The sequence below is a fragment of the Oryzias latipes genome, chromosome 11, assembly GCF_002234675.1.
Source record: "Oryzias latipes chromosome 11, ASM223467v1".
NCBI lineage: Eukaryota > Metazoa > Chordata > Actinopteri > Beloniformes > Adrianichthyidae > Oryzias > Oryzias latipes.
This window is the reverse complement of record NC_019869.2, coordinates 25,550,008-25,569,161: the sequence shown is the minus strand read 5'-3', so window position 1 is coordinate 25,569,161 and position 19,154 is coordinate 25,550,008. Positions and strand designations below refer to the sequence as shown.

Genomic DNA, 19,154 nt, shown 5'->3' with positions numbered 1-19,154 from the left:
GCATAGAAAAATTAACTTTCAGCCTTTTCTACATTTTTTTTCACTCTTTTCTCATTTGGTTTGGCTACATTAGCATCTTTTTCCTAACATTAGCTGCTATTTTTTAGCGCTGTCGTTTGTAAGACATTTTATGCCCAGCGACAGTTGTTCATTAATTCTGGTTTGTGGGCGGGACTATTGGCTCGGAGCAACCCCTGCCCCCCTACCCGTCGCTGAGCCTATGGTTCCATGGCCCATTGGCGCCGCAAAAATAATGGCGAGCAATATTGGATAAATCCAGCCGCACAGTTAGTGAGCCACAGTGCTTTACAAGTGTACGCCTTTTACTTACAGCCTTGGTCACAGCTCCCCTTTTGTGTGGACAGGAGCTGTCTGCAGGTGAAAAATACTCAAACCTGTACGAGACACAGAGGTAGCCCGCCTGAAATATCAATGTAGTAGATCGCTCTGTGATTCTGTAGAGCAAAACATTATCATGAACAGTTTTTCTGTGGGTTTGCTCTGACAGGTGGTAGCAAATAATTATACGTCATGTAAGGGTAAAGTAAGGCACACACGTCACACGGCTTTTTCTGTTTTCCAATCCCTCAAATTCTGTCAACTGCACAAGGAGCCCGTTAGTGCTGTTTATGTGATAAGGGGGCCCCTTAGGCGCCCTGTGTGCGGTCAGTAAGGAGCTAGTCCTTGCACCCGGAAAACAACTAGAGTAAGGACACCGTCAGCAGCCTCCTCCGTCATGAGCGCGTCATTCACGAGCCTTAAGGGAACTGGGAGACATCCCTGCGCTCCTCTTAGGATGCAGCAGCTCCTCTCTACGGACCTGGAAACCCAAAAACCTACAGCACCTGTACGGATCAATCCAAGTATGGGTGCATGTGACCAAGACTTAAGTAACACTCAAAGTCATTCTGTCTTTTACGGTATTCACTCTCTGTTTTTTTTTTTTTTTACTTATGAGACTTAAGAGAAAAAGAGAAGAGACTATTCAGGAGGTCAAAATTGGACACATACGGGTCAGGATAATCAAAGAGGGCATCAGATGTAAGGTTTAACTTGAGCGATGCATCCGTGTTGAAGCCTTTGGCCTCTTTTCAGGCTTTGAACTCTGCCAGTTAGATTGCTGAAGAGTTTTAATGAAAACCAGAAGGCTGCTAGTTTGACTCCCAACAGTGCATCCCCCAGCAATCATTCTTAAGTTGTTTCACTTTGCATCTTATCATTGAAATTAGCGTGCAGTTTTGGACTAAAAGAGGAAGAAAGGATACAGACTGGAGAAAAGGAGGAAAGACCATTGGGGAGGGAAGAAAAATGGAAAAAAAATATTCACACAGAGAGGAAATGAGTGCAAAGGTCAGATTGGCTTTTGAAAGGGCTTTTGATGCCAACACATCTTGTGTAAGAAAACAGCCTTGCTTTGCAGTGGCTGTGAGGCAGGGGTGGAGGTGGCGTAGCTCACAGACGGGTGTATTTGAGGCCCGGGGTGTTGTGTTTTTCTAACCCTGCCTGCGTTAGTGCACGCACTGTGCTGGTGTGTTCCATCTGCACGACTGTTTTCACCCAAACAGGAACTGAATTCTCAATTTCCAGTCTTACAACAACCAGGCTTTCTGTCCCAAATGTGAATTTGCTCAGCCTGAACAGAGATGGCTTTAAATCAAACGGGGTTCCAGGCTAAAATGAGAACATTTGCAGCTCTGATGAGGAAGGATCTGTGCATGCAGTGATATAACATGAACTTTCTCCTGAAAGGGAAAGCCACAGATTCAAGCGACGGCGGCGGAGTGGAAGCGGAGGACAGAGAGGAAGAGCCCGCTGCTGAAGAGGAGGACGAACACAAAGAAGAGGAGGGAGAACAGGAGGAAGCGGCAGCAGAGAAGGAAGAGGAGGAAGCTGAGGAGCAGGAGCCGCAGAAGCAGAGAGAAGAGGAGGTGGAGGAGGACAGTGGCATCCTGAGTGATAAGGAGCGACAGAATGAGGAAGTAAACGAGAAAGACAACTGCTCAGCGTCCAGCATCTCCTCTGCCAGCAGCACTTTAGAGCGAGAGGAGAGGGGAACCGGGGAGAATGGTTGGTACATGTTTCACGACGCTTGATAAAGTCCATCTTTGTTCCTCTTTAGCTCCTTGGCTGTACGTTTGTCTGGCTGGAAGCTTGTTGACCTTTTGACCTTCTCTCCTCCTTTAGGCCCCCCAGGCCTAAAGGAAGCAGAAGTCAGCGACAGTTGCAACAAACTCCTCAACAGCAAACTCTTCATGCTGGACATGCTCTACTCCCAAAACAAGAAACCATGCGAGGAGGAGGAGGAGGAAGAGGAGGAGGTGGAGAAGGAGAAGGAGAAAGGAGAAGGTGAGGACAGAGAGACAGACCAGGATGCCAGCGGAGAACGCGGCGACGGGGAAAACAAGAAGGACGACAAGTCAGACCATCGCGGGAGCATCCGTCAGATTGCCGAGCGGTTCGGAGACCTGATCAAGGACGCCGGCTTGCCCCACCCCCACCCGGACGACCCGGTCAATGAGCTCCCTCCGCCCCCCGCGCCCAAGAAAGAGTCGGACACCATCTGGGACCAGCTCATGTCCAGCCCCCGAGAGCTGCGCATCGGAGACGCCAACTTCACCGACCTGACGGATGAGGACGACAAGGACATTCTGGACGCTGTTCTGATGGGAGGATGCAGTGACCTCCCACCCCCGCCGCCCCCTCTACCCTTCATCCCACGCTTTCCACCACCTCCACCAGTGCTAGGCATCTGCCCCTTGCCCCCTCCTTTGATGGGCAGCATGAGGCCTCCACCTCCACCGTCCTTTAGCTCTCCGATGCCAGGGCTGGCCCCCCAGGAGCAGCCTCTGTTCAACAAAAAGAAGAAGACCATCCGACTCTTCTGGAGTGAAGTAAGTCCCAGCGCTCCTGTCTTGCCTTCTTCCCCTCTGAGTATCCGTGAGATCGTTCCAGAACGACGAAATGATTGAAACTCCTAGTTCCATTCAAACGACCTTCATCTTCAAGCAGGAAGTCCTGTAGAGACCGTTGGTTCCTCTGTGCTCACCAGGTAGCAGACCATCCGGTTGAGCTGCCCAAAGGGGCTTTGAGCTCCATTTCAGGACTAAAGAGACATCTACAATGACGGCTCGCATTCCTATTGCTGCTGAACTGTCACGCTGCTTTCATTTCTGCCTTTTTATTGTAGGAAATGGGAGTTTATTGCATTCCGCTGCATAACGCAGTTCCTCCATCTTCTGTTTCTAATCAGGTTCGGCCCACAGACTGTCAGTACAGGGACTACAAACGAGGGGGAGACTCATTCTGGTCCAAACTGGACACAGTCAAGCTGGACACAGCCAAACTGGAGAACCTGTTTGAGACCAAGTCAAAGGAGATATCAGTTACAAAGGTAAACATCCGACTGGAAATGATTCAGAGTTTCCTAGAGTTTGCTAAATCCATCCCAGAGAAGGTCGCTCTTGTGAAATGTCTGCATTCCTAAAGTTAGAGTCCAGATGCTTTTCCTGCAGAAGGAGTGTGGAGTGAAGCACAATGTTTTACCGAGAAGAATTTTAACAGAATAAAAAGGTTCTGATGGACCAAAGGATGAACAGAGACGTCCAGTAGTCCAAGTAATGGACCCTGAAGGAAACAGGGGTGGGAGAAACAGACAGACAATAACATTAAGAAAGAATTTACAAATAGAAAGAAGTGAATCATTTAAAATGTTTCTAACTGTAAAATTATTTAAGGTGTACAAAGATGTGACAAAGTAAAACATGCAAAAAGTCCTAAAAAGCAATATTTTTGTGAACATCACTAAAAAGAGAGGAGGGCTGCACTGTGGTATAGTGGTTGGAACTCACTCAGCCACTACCTACATTTTGCACATTTACACATATGAAATTTCAGTCTTTCATGATACATGCGTCATAATTCAGCAGCTGGACTACAGTCCAGCATCATCGGGACCCTGAACAGGACCAATATTTAAAATTAGACCCTGAAATAAATGTATAATTTTCAGTGCATACAGTCAGGTGCTTAACCAGCTCTTTAAGATCCAAACTCTCAAATATTACATTTGGATTTGGATCACAGTATTGAGGCATCCAGTTGACCAAACAAACCTGATCCAAATAAAGCTGGGAATGCTGGGAAATAGGCTGTATGTCTTAACCATATATCGGGGAGGGTATTTGATAAACACATTTCTGAGACCTCTATCTCAGTAGCATGAGCCAAATCTTCTTTAAAACATGTAATGTACCTTGGACTTTTGTTTTTAGCACTGTAACTCATCATCAGTCCACTAGGGGCAGTAGAAGGGCTTTTCCTGCTCATTTCAAAATGGCCGCTTCCGTGAACACTTTTGGTGGGAGAGAGTTTGGCAAATTTTAAAAAAAAACCTTTGGTGAGCATCATTGGGTAAATTGGGTGATTCTTTTCCTGAACAGAAGATTGCCAAATCATTTAACATATCATAATTGAAACTCTATCTGTATCTCATAATAAAGGATTTTGCTAAATGTTCTGGATTCCATCTAAAGGCTTAAAAACATCTTATTTCCAAAGACTTTGAATTTCCTGTTTTTGGATGTAATGGACTCTACAGGGTCAAGGACCGGGTTAGGCAGCTTGGATTTGCTGTAGATGTTCCTTCTGTGGTCTTCTTTGGTATTTTTAATCTAGAAAACAGCAGCTGATGGCAAACGTCAGGAGATCATCGTTTTGGACTCCAAGAGAAGCAACGCCATCAACATCGGGCTGACGGTCCTGCCGCCGCCTCGAACCATCAAGACAGCCATCCTCAACTTTGACGAATACGCTCTCAACAAGGAAGGCATAGAGGTACGGGGTTTAGAGGGGAAATGAAAACACGCCCTCACTGTTGCTCATTTGAACCTGAACTGTCCCCCCCCCCCCAGAAACTCCTGACAATGATCCCAACGGAGGAGGAGAAGCAGAAGATCCAAGAGGCCCAGTTGGCCAATCCGGATGTGCCGTTGGGTTCTGCAGAGCAGTTTCTCCTCACTCTGTCCTCCATCAGTGAGCTCTCTGCCAGACTCCACCTCTGGGCCTTTAAGATGGACCAAGAAGCTACGGAAAAGGTCGGTCCAGGCCTTCACACCTTATCACTGTTTGAAAAACAAAAGCAGAACATGAAGCAGGAGAAAACTCAGAGTCTGAGTGAAACTGCTCTGCATGAGCACTCTCCCAGCCCCCCACACAACATCCTCTAAACTTCAATGGAGTTACATCATCTCAAACATGCACGCTTATTAGCAGCACATTGTTATTGGTGGACCGGTATTGCCCTGACAAAGAATTCAGACCAGGAGGAGAGGTTTCCGAGGCAGAACCTCAGATCCTGAACTCTGAGGGTCACGCCGTTCTTCAGGCCTGGAAGCATCTTCATACGCTTCCTCTTTTCCAATGAAAGGCAGCGTTCCTCCCTCCTGACCCGAGCCTCTGGAGCCATCTGCTTCAGGAGGGTTTATTACAGGACAACAAACCCACAACCTCCTGCTGCGCAAAACAAAGACTTCACTTAATGTTCTACATGCAAGCAGACAGCTTGAAGCAACATCTCATCTCCTTAATCGAGAGCAGATGATCTGTGGTTGGAGGCTGGGTGCACCTGCTCGCTATGCCAATGTTTTTTCAGCCCTATAGACCTCTGCTCCTGATTAATGGTTACTGTTTGCTCATGGGCCTTTAGGAAGTGGTGGAGCCACTGCAAGATCTGAAGGAGGGGATGGAGCAACTGGAGAAAAACAAAACTCTGCGCTACATCCTCTCCACCCTGCTCTCCATTGGAAACTTCCTCAACGGCACCAATGTGAGTCCGGACTGCTTTGTTTACTGCAGCACATGCTGCTCACGGCGCTGACATGCATTCATGGGGTTTTTCAAGGCCAAAGGCTTTGAGCTGACCTACCTGGAGAAGGTTCCAGAAGTGAAGGACACGGTTCACAAGCAGTCGCTGCTCCACCATGTCTGCACGGTGGTGGTGGAAAACTTCCCCCAGAGCACCGACCTGTACTCAGAGATCGGAGCGATCACCCGCTCAGCAAAGGTACGACGACGGGCGGCAGCTCCACACCCAAGAAACCATCAGAAGCCCACCCCTCCAGTCTGTAGATGGAAGTGCTTTTCATGGTGTTTCTGGGAAATCTTCTGTTCAGGTGGATTTCGACCAGCTGCAGGAAAACCTGTGCCAGATGGAGCGGCGCTGCAAAGCCTCATGGGACCATCTGAAAGTCATTGCCAAGCATGAGATGAAGCCTCAGCTAAAACAGAAGATGTCCGACTTCCTTAAAGACTGCGCCGAGAGGATCATTATCCTGAAGACGGTTCACCGAAGGATCATCAACAGGTACATCCGCCCCCACACAGGACGTTTCTTCTGTTCCATTCATAAACAAAACCCTATCAAAGAGAAGAAGGCAGCTGGCGTTCTGATGGACAGATCCGTCAGAGGTGAAATCACAAACAGACATCACTCCACTGTGGATGATGATGATGATTGTGTGACTATGATGCAGCGCAGTGAGGAAAGGAAGTCTGGCTGTGATTAGTTGTTGCAGAGGAGCATTAAGTTCTTTGGCACAAAATGAGGAACCTCTGTCTGAACAGCTTTAGCAGGTTTTGACAGGAGGTGCAGATACTTTTGACTTTGGAGTGTCTCACTTTAAAGTCAGAATACTGTTAAATAAACTAACACTTCCCCAAATTATTTGCTCTGAAATATCTGTGGATAAAACCAGCTCAGTGGCCTTGAACATGGCCCCCCTGCTTGACACGCAGCATTAAGGGGCGTCAAACTTCCTAAAGGTTTTCTGAGCACAGCTGTGTCTGCAGCTCACTGCTCCCCCAGGGGAGGGGTCACAGCTGTCACTCACCGAAGTGTGTAACAGCTAAGGCAGTGGTTCTCAACATGGATGTAATACCTCCATGCCCCCCCAGGGAGGCGCGCCCCATAGTTTGAGAACATTCAAAGTGAATGATACTTAAAGGATCATTCAGTTTGTAGATGTCTTCCCTGCCAGGATGCTTTCTCAAATATTTCCCAGACAGCAGTGATCAATACGACTGGCTGACAGATCCATTTAACGCAGCAGCAGCTGCTGGTTTAAGATCTGCTGAGGAGGATCAGTCCATTGAAATCACTCAGACTCCACCCTGAGGAGGAGGTTTACAGCACAGACACTGAACTCTGTGTGGAAAGGGAGCCTCCACCCATGGGGCAGAAGGCTGGGGGCATTCTGCTTCCATTCTCCGTCCTCTCTTTGGCAGATTTTCTGCTGTTGCCACTTTGAAAACAAAGAACAGAGCAGGGCTCAATAATGAGCAGGACTTGAGAGTAACAAACCTGCAACCTCGTTTTGAAAAGATGTGTGGCACAAAGTGAACACATTGCAGCCTTTAACACAACTTTGTGTTTCTTTTTACACATAGGTTTAATGTTATTGTTCTTACAACGTAAATTATTGAATTTTTTTTCTAGTTTCTAGCAGTAGGAATTTTTAAGATTTTGATATGGTATTAAAGTTTGACATGTTTAGCTTATTTTGTCACAGTTTTTTGTTGTTTTTTGTTGGGGGGGGGGGGGGGGGGGTTCTACTCCCTAGGAGGGAACAACAGAAAAAGTTGAGCTAATGGGACTTTAAAGCTTAGTCTGAATTTCTTCTCTTGGCCTCCTCCCTATTGCCCCATGTAGAGGTATTTGAAGCTGTAGTCTTGTAAGAACTTTTTTTAACACAAATGACTCTGCATTTTTTCTCTGCTCCTGTTTCATAAAGATGTGAACCATGTAATCATCAGAAAAGCCATTTTAATCCTATAAAATTTGTTTTGCACACTGTTTGATTCGATGTATGTGTGCCTGTGCAGGTTCCACTCCTTCCTGCTGTACCTCGGCCATCCTCCCTACAGCGTCAGAGAGATCAGCGTCAACAGGTTCAGCAAAATCCTGAGCGAGTTTGCGCTGGAGTACCGAACCACCCGCGAGCGCGTGCTGCAGCAGAAGCAGAAGCGAGCCGACCACCGCGAACGCAACAAGACCCGAGGAAAGATGATCATGGACGTAAACGCTCCTGTGAGCATCTCATGCAGACGATCTTTGAGCAGCTGCGTCTCTTCCTTTTTCCTTCAGTCTGCTCTCTAACTCGCGCTCTTCCTCTCCCCTGTAGTCTGATGATGAAGAAGAGCGTGAGGTATCCATATGTGTGCCAGCTTGCCTGCATGTGTGTGTGTGTGTGTGTGTGTGTGTGTGTGAGTGCATGGAGACACTAACAGTATTGCATCATTTGGAGTTTTTCCTGAGCAAGTGCAGCTGTGACCTCCACAGGTTGGAGGATGTGAAGGATGACTCATCTTGAGAGTGTTTTTGGTTAAGTTTAAAACGCTGCTCTGCCAGGTTTCTGATCCTCTGCTCTGGTCTCTTCTCAGCATTCTGGTCCCGGCGGCTCAAGCAGCAGCAGCGGCGCCCCCAGTGGCACCCAGGAGGTGGAGCAGCCTCAGGGGCTGGGCCACGCCGAGGACGCCGCAGAGCACGAGCACATGACAGCAGTGCTGAGGAGCAGCCTGAGCGGCAGCGCCGATAGAGAGGGCGGAGTGCCGGGTCTGCGCACCAGAACCAGGTCCCGGCCTGGACGAGGAGGTGAAGGAGATGAAATCTCTCTGAGAGCGGCTGTGGCGTTCAGGCGCTGAAGCTCGTGTCACCTGTCTGTGCAGGGCGCAGCATGCAGGCGTGGACTCCACCCGCAGAGGACGCTCAGACATGTGGAGACGATGCTGCAGACGAGATCATGGAGCGGATCGTCCGGTCTGCCACACAGGGTCCAGGAACCAGAACACAGCCCAGAGAGCGCAGGAGGTCCAGGGCCAACCGGAAATCATGTACGACATAAGAGAAACCTCCTCTTCACAGCAGTGCAAAAAGTTGTAGACGGTGTGACCACATCAGCAGGGAGAACAAAACACAACCAGCAGGGAGCAGCAGTTCCTGCTGCAAATGAGCACAAAGCGTCTTAAAGCCCCACTCCTGCCTTCTGTTTTAATTATGTTATGCCAGGGTTCGTCCCAGCAGGAATCCCCTGCAAAAGTTTGGGATTGTGAAAGTACAATCTTAGGTCCGTGAAAAGTTTGTGAAAACTGACTGAAAATTTTAATATTTGGGATGCAAAAATACATGAAAAAAATAAGAGTTTAAGGAGATTCGTATTGAAATTTGGGCAGAAGTCCAACTCCAGCCTGTTTTTAAGTTCAGACATGCTTTTGTAGTTCTTAAAAATATTAGAACAAAAATCATGAAAAATGAAAGCGAAGATCAATCGTGTTATTTTTTTGTATTGAATGCAGTACGCTTCCGTGCATCACTGCAGTTTCCTCCACACCAACACAAGCGGTTGTTGACACGGCGGCTGCTATTTCATTTTAACGCCAAGGCAGGCAGACGTGGACGCATCAATGTGTGTCTCGGTTTGATTTAGCTGCACCGACTACAATAGTCTGACTAAAAAATCTTAATTTTTAGTTTTGTAAATTCTGGGAAAGGTTATGGAAAACCATTGCTAATATAGTGTTTGAACCCTGTTACGCCGTTTTTAGTCAAAATCTTTTAATATAACTGTTGTTTTCTAGGACATAGTTTCTGCAGAGCGGCATGAGTTCATTAGAAGTTCACCTCTGGGTTCTGCCCCACCCCTGTTCCTCAGAGCTCGCAGCTTGCGGCCGCCGCAGCGTGTTTACTTTGTCACAAATAAGATCTTTCTTTAAAATGCCTTTTTTCGTCTGCTCCTGATTCACAAAGATTTTAACAAAGAAATCCTCAGATATGCAATTACAAGCTTATTCTTCATTAAGTGTGTGCTCTACATCAGAAAAAACGCCCCGAGAACACGTTAAAAACACCCAGAGGCACCAATTTCATCAGAGTGGATCTTTATGTTAATTACAGTGGATTCTGAAGCAGCTTTGTGCTGATGTGCCACATCTTACAGTAGTAAAGTGATGTCAATCAGCTGGTTCTGACGCAGAGAAAAGGGTTTTTAAAAACCTCTTTTGGCACAACGCCGCTTTTCTTCATTGGATTTACATTATTTGCGTTAACAGTCGAAGAGTTACGGTATTCCAAAGAGCGAGGTGTATTTTGCTGTCACTGGTGTTAAAGGGTTAAAAGCAGACTATAACTATGTTTCCTTTTGACAAAGATTCTGAGTCTTATTGCATGGATCGAAAAAAAAACCAGGTGGTCATTTGAAGAACTGCAACATTTTGTCAAATTGGAAAATGCGTAGCTGTGGACACACTGGGCATGTAATCAAAAACGCACTAGACGCAGGTTCTGTTTTTAACCCACGGTTATCACACTGGAAAAACAGGGAGGGGCTTCTCTGTCTACTGTTTATTAGCGCACGTTGACCGTTGAAAGAGGCTTGGTGCCTCTTTGTTCTCAGCTCTTTGACAATAAACGATGATGTCATAGAATTCCAGCCGAGAACACAAGTATTCATTTCTCCTCCGTGATCAATGTTCAAACAGTTGGCACTTCTGTGCATTAAAAGGGACGCCTTCCATACGTCATTACCAAATCAAGTCCCTGATTGGTCAAAGTTTCACATGCTTTAACTTGAATGCGCGTTCAGTGGCTGCATGTTTTGTACATAGAGCCTGGAAACAATCACAGAAACGCCAGAGTTCTGAACGTGGCAGCACAAAACGCACAGTTATACAGGTTTCCATAAACTCTGCACTGGAAGTGGTCCCTTAAATGTGAGTTGCAGAGAGCTGTGTGAATGTAGCTTTAGGAGGAGGTTTGGTTGAAACATTCCTGAAAAACTGATCCGTCTGTTCTTCTGACAGTGAGACGGACTCTGAAGAACGGCCTCAGCCCAGAGGAAGCGCTGGCTTTAGGCCTGACCGATTCTCCAGAGACGTAAACGGCGTTGGGAGAGCCGTCAGCGCATTCACCTCACTGTAGAACTGTAGTCCGGGAGCTTCTTCAGGCGTTCCTCCAGCTGCTCATCGGCTTCCAGCGGAGACGCCGCTCACAGGAGAACATCTGTTCCTGGAGGAACCAAACCTCCCTGGAAAAACCCTTCTACTACATTAGAGAACGCAGGTTTATGCACTAAAATGTTGATGTCTGATCACATACTTCAGATGAATCTGAGGGGATACTTGATCTAAGCTGTGAATCTTTGTTGTGAAAAAGATAAATGAAAAAGAAGGATTGTCTTCTGCTCATCTGAAGAAAGGTGGTTTTGGTCTGGAAGGGAAAGGTCTCCTGCCTGATGAGTGCCTTTCCTTCACTAGAGGCCGCGCTGCAGCCTCTCCACGCCTCTCTCTGGGTTTTCGGATCTTCTAAGCTGCAGCGCTGTGATGAATTTTGTCAGTATTTATTCTCAGAACTCTGGCATTTTGCACCTTAACTGACATTTGTACTGAAGCAACTGGTGGAAGCCATGAGAAGGGAGGAAGCTTTCATGTCAGAGAAACTCTGTAAAGTGTAAAAAAAAAAGACAAACTTTGAGGAAAAAGGAACGTTCTATTGAGGGATGTGTTGTTCAGACTTCAGGTAGGAACTCTTGTTGCTTTCATGTGTGTGTTTTTAGTACAGGTGTGTATTATTTTTGTAGACTTGTACATAGAAAGAATGGCTTTTTGTGAATTTCTTCGTGAGCGCTGTGTTTTTGTAAGTGCTGCTCCTGACAGACGGGGGGCAGTGTTTGGACTTCTGATTGTGTGGTCACATGGTACTCTGGAACTGACCCCCCCCCTTACTGCACAGCATAATGTGGGACATAAACGCCCCCTTCACTTGAAATGCCGTGTTCTCACTCTCTGCAATAAAACACAAACTTGTGAGTGACAGAGTTCTGTGTTCTGTGGGAGGGGAAGTGGGCGTGGCTGTGACGGCTGACCTTTGAATCCGTGACCTGAATGACTTCCTCTGGCTTTCCTGGCTGCCAGTCTGCGCCTGCAGTACCGGCTCACATGGCCAAGTCCATGAGTCTGCTGTGGGGGGCTGGATCCCCCCCCTGCTGGCGTGTCATGATCACCCTGGAGGAAAAGAGGCTGCAGGGATACAAACGGAAACTCCTGTCCTTCCAGAAAGGGGAGCATAAATCCCAGGAAGTCCTGGAAGTCAACCCAAGAGGGCAGGTAGGTGAAGCACGCACCTGGTGAGCACAAGATGGTGACCCACACCCTGCATCAGCCTGCTTCTGCTGCAGGACTGTGTTTTTTACTCAATGAGCTGGAAAAGACTGAAACTTAAAACAACAGTTCTGGGATTTGACTTAACAGCTGACAGGACTAAGAAATGAACAGTTTAACCCTTGCGCCATGAGATGAGTCGTCGTGGTAAAGTTTAGCCGTTTTACTGGACTCTTTCAGTGAAGAGGGAGTAAAAACTAAAATACAAAGGAAATAATAAAAATCAATGTACAGATTCCAACTTCCTTGTAATAAGTAGCAATACTTCAATTTAACATGTAATTAAACAATAAATCACACTTACGACATTTGTGTGTCAATCTTAACTGCAGATGGCATTAGATGAAGAGAACCTGTGATCCATGTGCCTTTCTTTCCCTTTCTGGCTTCTACAGGAAGTGACCTCACTAACTTAAATTAACTTTATGAATTAACTTTATTAACAATGACAACATGTCTTTTCAAAGAGAAACACATAAGTGGGGTATAACAGCCATCCTTTTTTTTTTTTTTTTTTTTTTTCTTAACTTGTCCTGTCCAACAGCTAGGCAGGCAGATGAGAGCTGAGGGCCTCTTGTGTTGGACATATTTTACTTTAACAAGAGGGGTTATTTATCTTCAGACAAACCAAAGGTATGACTGAACAAACCCCTTTTGTAATTGAGGCTAAACTATTCATTTCAACCATGATTGAAAATCTTTGGTGTTGGACCGGACGGAAAAGGAAAGAAGGGAAGAAGAGGGAGGGATGTCAGGGGGGGGGAATGATAGTAAGAGGGGGGGGGGGGTAAGACCATGAAGCAGCATAGAGCAGACAGGCTTACTGGTTGTTTATCATTACGGTACGGTTCAAATGTAGTACAAAAAGGGCGGGGCCTGTTCACACACACTCAAATATTATCAACACACCTGCTAGCTGCAAGAAATGTCCACATGTCAACATGCACACAAAACAGATAGTGTTCACGAACGCCCCCCCCCCTACATTGACGTGTTCTCCCTACCATGACAAAGGTGGATAAAGGTGGAAAGATTTCATGTAATCCATGGACACCAGTGAAGATCACAAATCATTGAAGAAAAAAGGTTCAGAGCACTGTCTGGTGGGTCTAGATGACCCAACTCCCAATGGTAAAGTGCCTAGGATAGCACAAGGGTTACATGAAAGATTGTAAGAGAACAACATTAGCATTAACATTAAAGAGCCTACATTAAGTTTTTCTTAAGCCTTTCATAGTAAACAATATCCATCGATAATAATATCAGAATCAGAAGTACTTTACTGATCCCACACATGGGAAATTTGTCCGTTACCATAGCAGTAAACATAAGAGAAAGTAACATCAAATAAAATAAACAATAATATAAAAAAATGTAGCAGAAATGTAAACAAATAAGGTGGTTTCATTTAAAGACTATTAGATAGATAATAGATGATGACTTTATTAATCCCACAATGGGGAAATTTCATATATCTGTGGCAGCAAAAAACGACATTCAGAAATAATCGATATAACATCAAAAAAGGACATTAAGATGACATTCATATTAAATTATTAAGAATATTAAATTAGTAAAAATTATAATTACAATTATTATTGAAATTATTATCGAAAATGAGATTCATAATAAATAAATATTAAATACTACTACTAATAATAATAATAATAAAATATATACAAAAAATATGTGGTGAACTGCAAATGCTCGATTCCTTGCTCGATGCTGTTGACAATTTTTTTTTTTTTAAATTGTAAATTGTACAAATTGTAAAAACAGCAACAACTGAAACAAAAGTAAATGAATCAATGGGTAAAAGAAAGAAAAAACACCCCTGGGACCGTGGAGTGTCACTGTAACACGGTGTTGTACAGTCTGATGGCTGTGGGGAGGAATGACCTGCAGTAGCTCCTTCTTGCACTGAGGGGGCAACAGCCTTGTGCTGAAGGAGCTGGTCAGCGCCTCTACAGTTTGGTGTAGGGGGTGGGAGGGGTTATCCATGATGGATGTTAGCTTAGCCAACATCCTCCTGTCCGCCACCTCCTCCATGGACTCTAGTGTGCAGACCAGCACACTAGTTAACCAGTTTGTTAAGCCTCCTCCTGTCTCTGTCTGTACTGCCCCCCGCCCAGCACACAACTCCATAAAGGACCACTGAGGCCCCCACAGTGTCATAAAAGGTCCTGAGCAGCTGTCTGCACACGCCAAAAGACCTCAGTCTCCTCAGCAGGTGAAGGCGACTCTGGCCCCTCCTGTACAGAGCATCCGTGTTGTTGGACCAGTCCAGTCTGTTGTTCAGGTGAACACCCAGATATTTAAAAGTGTCCACGACCTCAATGTCTGAACCCTGGATGTTCACCAGTGAGTGTGGTGTAGGGGAAACTCCTGAAGTCCAGGACCAGCTCTCTTGTCTTGCTGGTGTTTAGCAGCAGGTGGTTGCTTCACACCAGCCCGCAAAGTCAGAGATGACCCCCCTGTACTCCTGCTCGTCCCCCCCTGATACACAGCCCACAATGGCACTGTCATCTGAGAACTTCTGCAGATGACAGTGGTGGGAGTCGTGGGTGTAGTCTGATGTGTACAGGGTGAACAGGAATGGGGAGAGCACAGTCCCCTGAGGTGCCCCTGTGCTGCAGACCACCACATCAGACACACAGCCTCACAAACTGTGGCCTGTCTGTGAGGTAGTTGATGGTCCAAGCAACCAGATGTTGGTCCACACCTGCAACCTCCAGCTTCCTCCTCAGTAGTGATGGCTGGATGGTGTTGAAAGCACTGGAGAAATAAAAAAACATGACTCTCACAGGGCTCCCAGGGGCCTCCAGGTGAGACAGGGCCCGTTGCTGCAGGTAGATGATGGCGTCATCCACCCCGATGCCTGGTCGATATGCAAACTGTAGCGGGTCCAGTGCTGAGCTCACCTGAGTGTGGAGATGGCTGAGGATGATCCTCTCCATAGCCTTCATCAGGTGGGAAGTCAAGGCGACAGGTCTGAAGTGGTTCGGTCCTGTGGGACGAGGTACCTTTGGAACCGGAACCAGGCAGGAAGTCCTCCAGAGGACTGGTACCTTATCCAGTCTGAGGCTCATATTAAATCTGAACAGCCCCCCCTCACAGAGCTGGTCTGCACACTACCTGAGGAGCCTGGAGGTGATGCTGTCAGGGCCTGTTGCCTTCCTGGCCTTTGTTCTCCTTAACTCCATCCTAACCTGATTCAGGGTGAGGCAGAGGGGGGTTGGAGGGTTGGTGGGCGGTGGCTGGTCTGGTGCTGTGAGTCGTTGGGGGGGTCCCTTTGCTTCTGTTGGAGGAAGGGCAGAGTGGACTGTTTGGTGCTGAGGTGGTAACAGCTGGAGCTGGGAGGAGACGCCTGAGCTGGAAAGGTGTGAAGAGGGGGCCGTGTGGGTGGAGACTGGGGGCTGGGCAGAATCAAATCTGTTAAAGAACAGGTTCAGTTCATTTGCCCAGGCTTGGTCACCTGTGACCTGGCGACCATTTCCAGCCTCAGCATGTCCTGAGATGTGTTTTAGACCCCTCCACACATCACGGATGTTGTTCTGTTCCAGGCGCTGCTCCAGCTTCTTCCTGTTGCAGTCCTTGCACTTCCTGATCTTATATTTCAGGTCCCTCTGTACTCTGCGTAGCTCCTCCTTGTCCCCAGAGAGAAAAGCCCTCTTCTTTTCATTTAGGAGGGTCTTCAGCTCAGGAGTGACCCAGGGCTTGTTGTTGGAAAAACACTGCACTGATTTTGTTGGCACTGTGTTTTCCACACAAACATTACATAGTCCGTGATGCAGTCAGTGAGACTGTCAATGTCCTCCCCGTGTGGACTGCAGAGTACGTCCCAGTCTGTGGTGCTAAAACAGTCCCTTAGTCGCTCTGTTACTTCCTCAGTCCAGATCTTCACCGTTTTAATCTGTGGTTTCTGCTGTTTCACCACTGCAGTGTACGCAGAGGAGAGATGGACCAGGTTGTGGTCAGAGCGTCTTAAAGGGGGGAGGGGGGCAGAAATATGCATTCTTGACATTAGCATAGAAAAGGTCCAGAGTTTTCTGTCCCTCGTATGACAGTTCACATACTGGGTGAAGTTGGACACGGTGGCAGAGAGGGGGGGTGCATGCATGGTTAGAGTCCCCAGAGATCAGGATCAGGTCCTGTGGGTGTTGTGTCTGCAGCTGGGACACGGTGCTGTGCACGCGCTCACAAGCGACAGCAGCATTAACAAACAGTTAACAATGTGCAAAAGTCATCTGCTACACTGTGAGTTATTTTAGAGTGTAATTGTGTTGGGTAGGAAGGATTTCGGTATCGGACAGTTTTGGAGCGTCTGATCCTCCTAGAGAAGGAGCTCTGCTGTTTGTCCAGAACTGGGTGGAGAGGATGCTCTGGGTTGTCCATGATTGAAAGGAGTCTGTTCAGGGACCTCCTCTCCATCACTGCTTCAAATGATTCCAGTTTGGAGCCAATGACAGAAGCCGCTTTCCTGATCAGCTTGTTCAGTCTGTTGGTGTCACTGACTGCAATGCTGCTTCCCCAGCAGACCACAGAGGAGACCAAGGTGCTGGCTCCACAGACTGGTATAGATCTCCAGCATCTTGCTGCACACATTGAAAGACCTCAGCTTCCATAGGAAGTAGAGTCTGCTGCAGGCCTTTTTGTACAGAGCAGTACTGTGGCTCCTCCAGCTCAGCCTGCTGTCGATAGTCACTCCCAGGTATTTATAATCCTCCACCACCTCCACATCCCTGCCCAGGATGCAGAGAGGCTGCCAGACAGTCCCTTTCCTTCTGAAGTCCCTGGTCTTGTCCATTTTGAGCAGCAGGTGATTCTCTCCAGCCCGCTCCACAAATCCGTCCATTAGCCTCCTATAATCTTCCTCCTGTCCACTGCTTATACACCCCACAACCACAGAGTCATCAGAGAATGTCTGTAAGTGGCTTAACTTGGAGATGTGCTGAAAATCTGAGTTGTACAAGGTGAACAGGAATGGAGAGAGCACAGTGTCTATATTACCTACAGAACACTAAAGAACATTTTTTAAATAAAATACGAGTTATTTTACGAGTTAATTTTCCAACAAGTAGAAGTCAATCTCTGAGGCTTTTGTTACCTGTTGTTTTACATGTTGTGTTATATTTTTGTTACCTGTTCTGTTACATGTTCTGTTACATGTTGTGTTACATTTTTGTTACCTGTTGTTTTACATGTTGTGTTATATTTTTGTTACCTGTTCTGTTACATGTTCTGTTACATGTTGTGTTACATTTTTGTTACCTGTTGTTTTACATGTGTTATATTTTTGTTTCCTGTTGTGTTGCGTGTTTTGCTACAGCACAGATTTTTGGTGTACCCCCTGCAGCACTGAAGAACAGTAACAGAACTGCATCATCAGCAGATCTGCAAACTTTTTCTCCTGATTGTTTACGTCCTTATTGATGACATCATCATTCCAGCTCTGAATCCTGATTCTGAGCTTTTCTGGCTTTTAAGTTCAGGTCAGGTTTTCACTGAGACTCTGATGAACTGACAGAGGGATGTTTCATCAGCCGTGCTGTGTGCTGAGAGTTGCATGGAAAAGCTTGTGGAGCTTTGGTGTTTCTGCTCCTGAACCGCTCATTCGGTCTTCTCTGTGTCTGTCCTGCAGCTTCCTGCCTTCAGGCATGGAGACGTGGTTGTGAATGAGTCCACCGCTGCATGTTTATACTTGGAGGTAAATGTAAGGAGCTCACAGACACCTGTCCACCTTTGTCCGTAGGAAAAACCGTCTGTGTTTTGCTGTGATGACAGAATCGGTTCCAGTCTCAGGGGAACCGGCTGATCCCTGACTCTCCTGCAGAACAGGCCCTCGTGTTCCAGCGCATGATGGAGGGTCTCACCCTCACAGACAGACTCAGTAAGCTTCACTCTCAGAAAGCAGCAGAAGGCTGCAGCAGCAGCAGCTGACGCTGCATGTCCCGTCTCAGACTCAGTCATCTACTACGACCTGCTGGTGCCTGAAGAGGAGCGGCACGACTCCGCCCTGAAGAGGAGCAAGGAGACTCTGAGCACCGAGCTCCAGCTCTGGGAGGGCTACCTGCAGAACGTATGGAGCATCAGCAATCACACACCTGTCTCCCTCCGTTTGACAGCGTCTGCTCTGTTTCCTGCATGAAGGTGGCTGCAGGCTCCTACCTGGCTGGGCCGTTCTCCCTGGCAGATGTGGTCGTTTATCCAAACGTTGCGTTTGCGTTCCGCTTTGGGTAGGGGGCTGATTGCTGGATCCAGATCCAGAGGGTTTGTCTGATGTGAAGATTGTGGGTTTTCCTCTTTTAGGCTCTCGGCTGGACGCTTCCCCAAACTGGCCAAGTACTACAGTTTGCTGAAGGAGCGGCCCAGCATCAAAGCCAGCTGGCCTCCACAGTGGATGTCCAGCAGACAGGGTTACGACGTCCTGAAGGATCTGTAGACGACAGGAAGCGGCGCTCTTCATCAGATCCTCATCCGCACGCCTCTTGTAAAGTTAATAAACATGTTTCAAAAAAATCTGCTGTGTGTGTGAACTCATACAGGAAACAAACTATTGGAGTTTGGAGAAAATGTGGCTCAGAATTCACAGATGATAACCGGATTGACCGTCCGATCTGATTACAGTTAAATCTGATTTCCTTTTAAAAGCTTCTATTGAAACACCAAACCAGATTCATGACTAAAATGTTCACATATATAGTGAATGAACTCAACAAACCTAAATTCTTACATTCAAACTGACAGAAAACTTCCTCCGGACACGAATCAAAGGACATCTGATGTTTGTCTTTTAAGACTCGACTTTCAACTTTTGGTGAAGATCAGTTTGAATCAGATTTTTCAAACACTCATGACCACATGAGGCGGTCGTCAGCTTCATGACCACGTGAGGTGGTCGTCAGCTTCATGACCACGTGAGACGGTCGTCAGCTACATGACCACGT

The 19,154-nt window shown here is 46.9% G+C and overlaps 2 protein-coding genes across 8 annotated transcripts in view; both read left to right on the top strand.

The window, feature by feature from the left end:
* The window catches only part of LOC101171180 (FH1/FH2 domain-containing protein 3), a 68,980-nt gene extending 57,124 nt beyond the window's left edge, over positions 1–11,856 (top strand). For 5 of the 6 annotated variants that reach the window (XM_023960230.1, XM_023960232.1, XM_023960233.1 and 2 more), the window contains 13 exons: positions 1,750–2,067; positions 2,185–2,891; positions 3,251–3,391; positions 4,675–4,833; positions 4,911–5,093; positions 5,705–5,824; positions 5,900–6,061; positions 6,171–6,361; positions 7,879–8,083; positions 8,178–8,201; positions 8,437–8,647; positions 8,722–8,886; positions 10,852–11,856. In XM_023960230.1, the coding sequence (XP_023815998.1) occupies positions 1,750–2,067; positions 2,185–2,891; positions 3,251–3,391; positions 4,675–4,833; positions 4,911–5,093; positions 5,705–5,824; positions 5,900–6,061; positions 6,171–6,361; positions 7,879–8,083; positions 8,178–8,201; positions 8,437–8,647; positions 8,722–8,886; positions 10,852–10,928 (2,663 nt within the window). In that variant the 3' untranslated portion in view covers positions 10,929–11,856. The remainder of the gene's footprint in view (positions 1–1,749; positions 2,068–2,184; positions 2,892–3,250; positions 3,392–4,674; positions 4,834–4,910; positions 5,094–5,704; positions 5,825–5,899; positions 6,062–6,170; positions 6,362–7,878; positions 8,084–8,177; positions 8,202–8,436; positions 8,648–8,721; positions 8,887–10,851) is intronic. The other variant, XM_023960231.1, reaches the window with a different exon arrangement.
* Positions 11,812–18,726, top strand: LOC101168556 (glutathione S-transferase A). 2 transcript variants are annotated; one of them, XM_004074400.3, is made up of 6 exons: positions 11,812–12,153; positions 17,849–17,914; positions 17,992–18,097; positions 18,168–18,286; positions 18,358–18,443; positions 18,517–18,726. In XM_004074400.3, exons 1-6 carry the CDS (start codon positions 11,932–11,934, stop codon positions 18,647–18,649), a joined length of 732 nt encoding a protein of 243 aa, XP_004074448.1. In that variant the 5' UTR covers positions 11,812–11,931; the 3' UTR covers positions 18,650–18,726. The 2 variants fall into 2 exon arrangements, with proteins under 2 accessions (XP_004074448.1, XP_011479656.1); XM_011481354.3 differs by having other exon boundaries at positions 11,919–12,153; positions 17,849–17,920.
* Positions 18,727–19,154: the final 428 nt, after the last annotated feature.

Bases quoted from the DNA above. Each gene is read 5' to 3' on its own strand.
- LOC101168556 (XM_011481354.3), top strand. From the start codon at position 11,932: ATGACTTCCTCTGGCTTTCCTGGCTGCCAGTCTGCGCCTGCAGTACCG. The intron at 18,287-18,357 runs GTATGGAGCATC...TCCTGCATGAAG, and splicing joins GGGAGGGCTACCTGCAGAAC to GTGGCTGCAGGCTCCTACCT. The intron at 18,444-18,516 runs GTAGGGGGCTGA...TTCCTCTTTTAG, and splicing joins GCGTTTGCGTTCCGCTTTGG to GCTCTCGGCTGGACGCTTCC.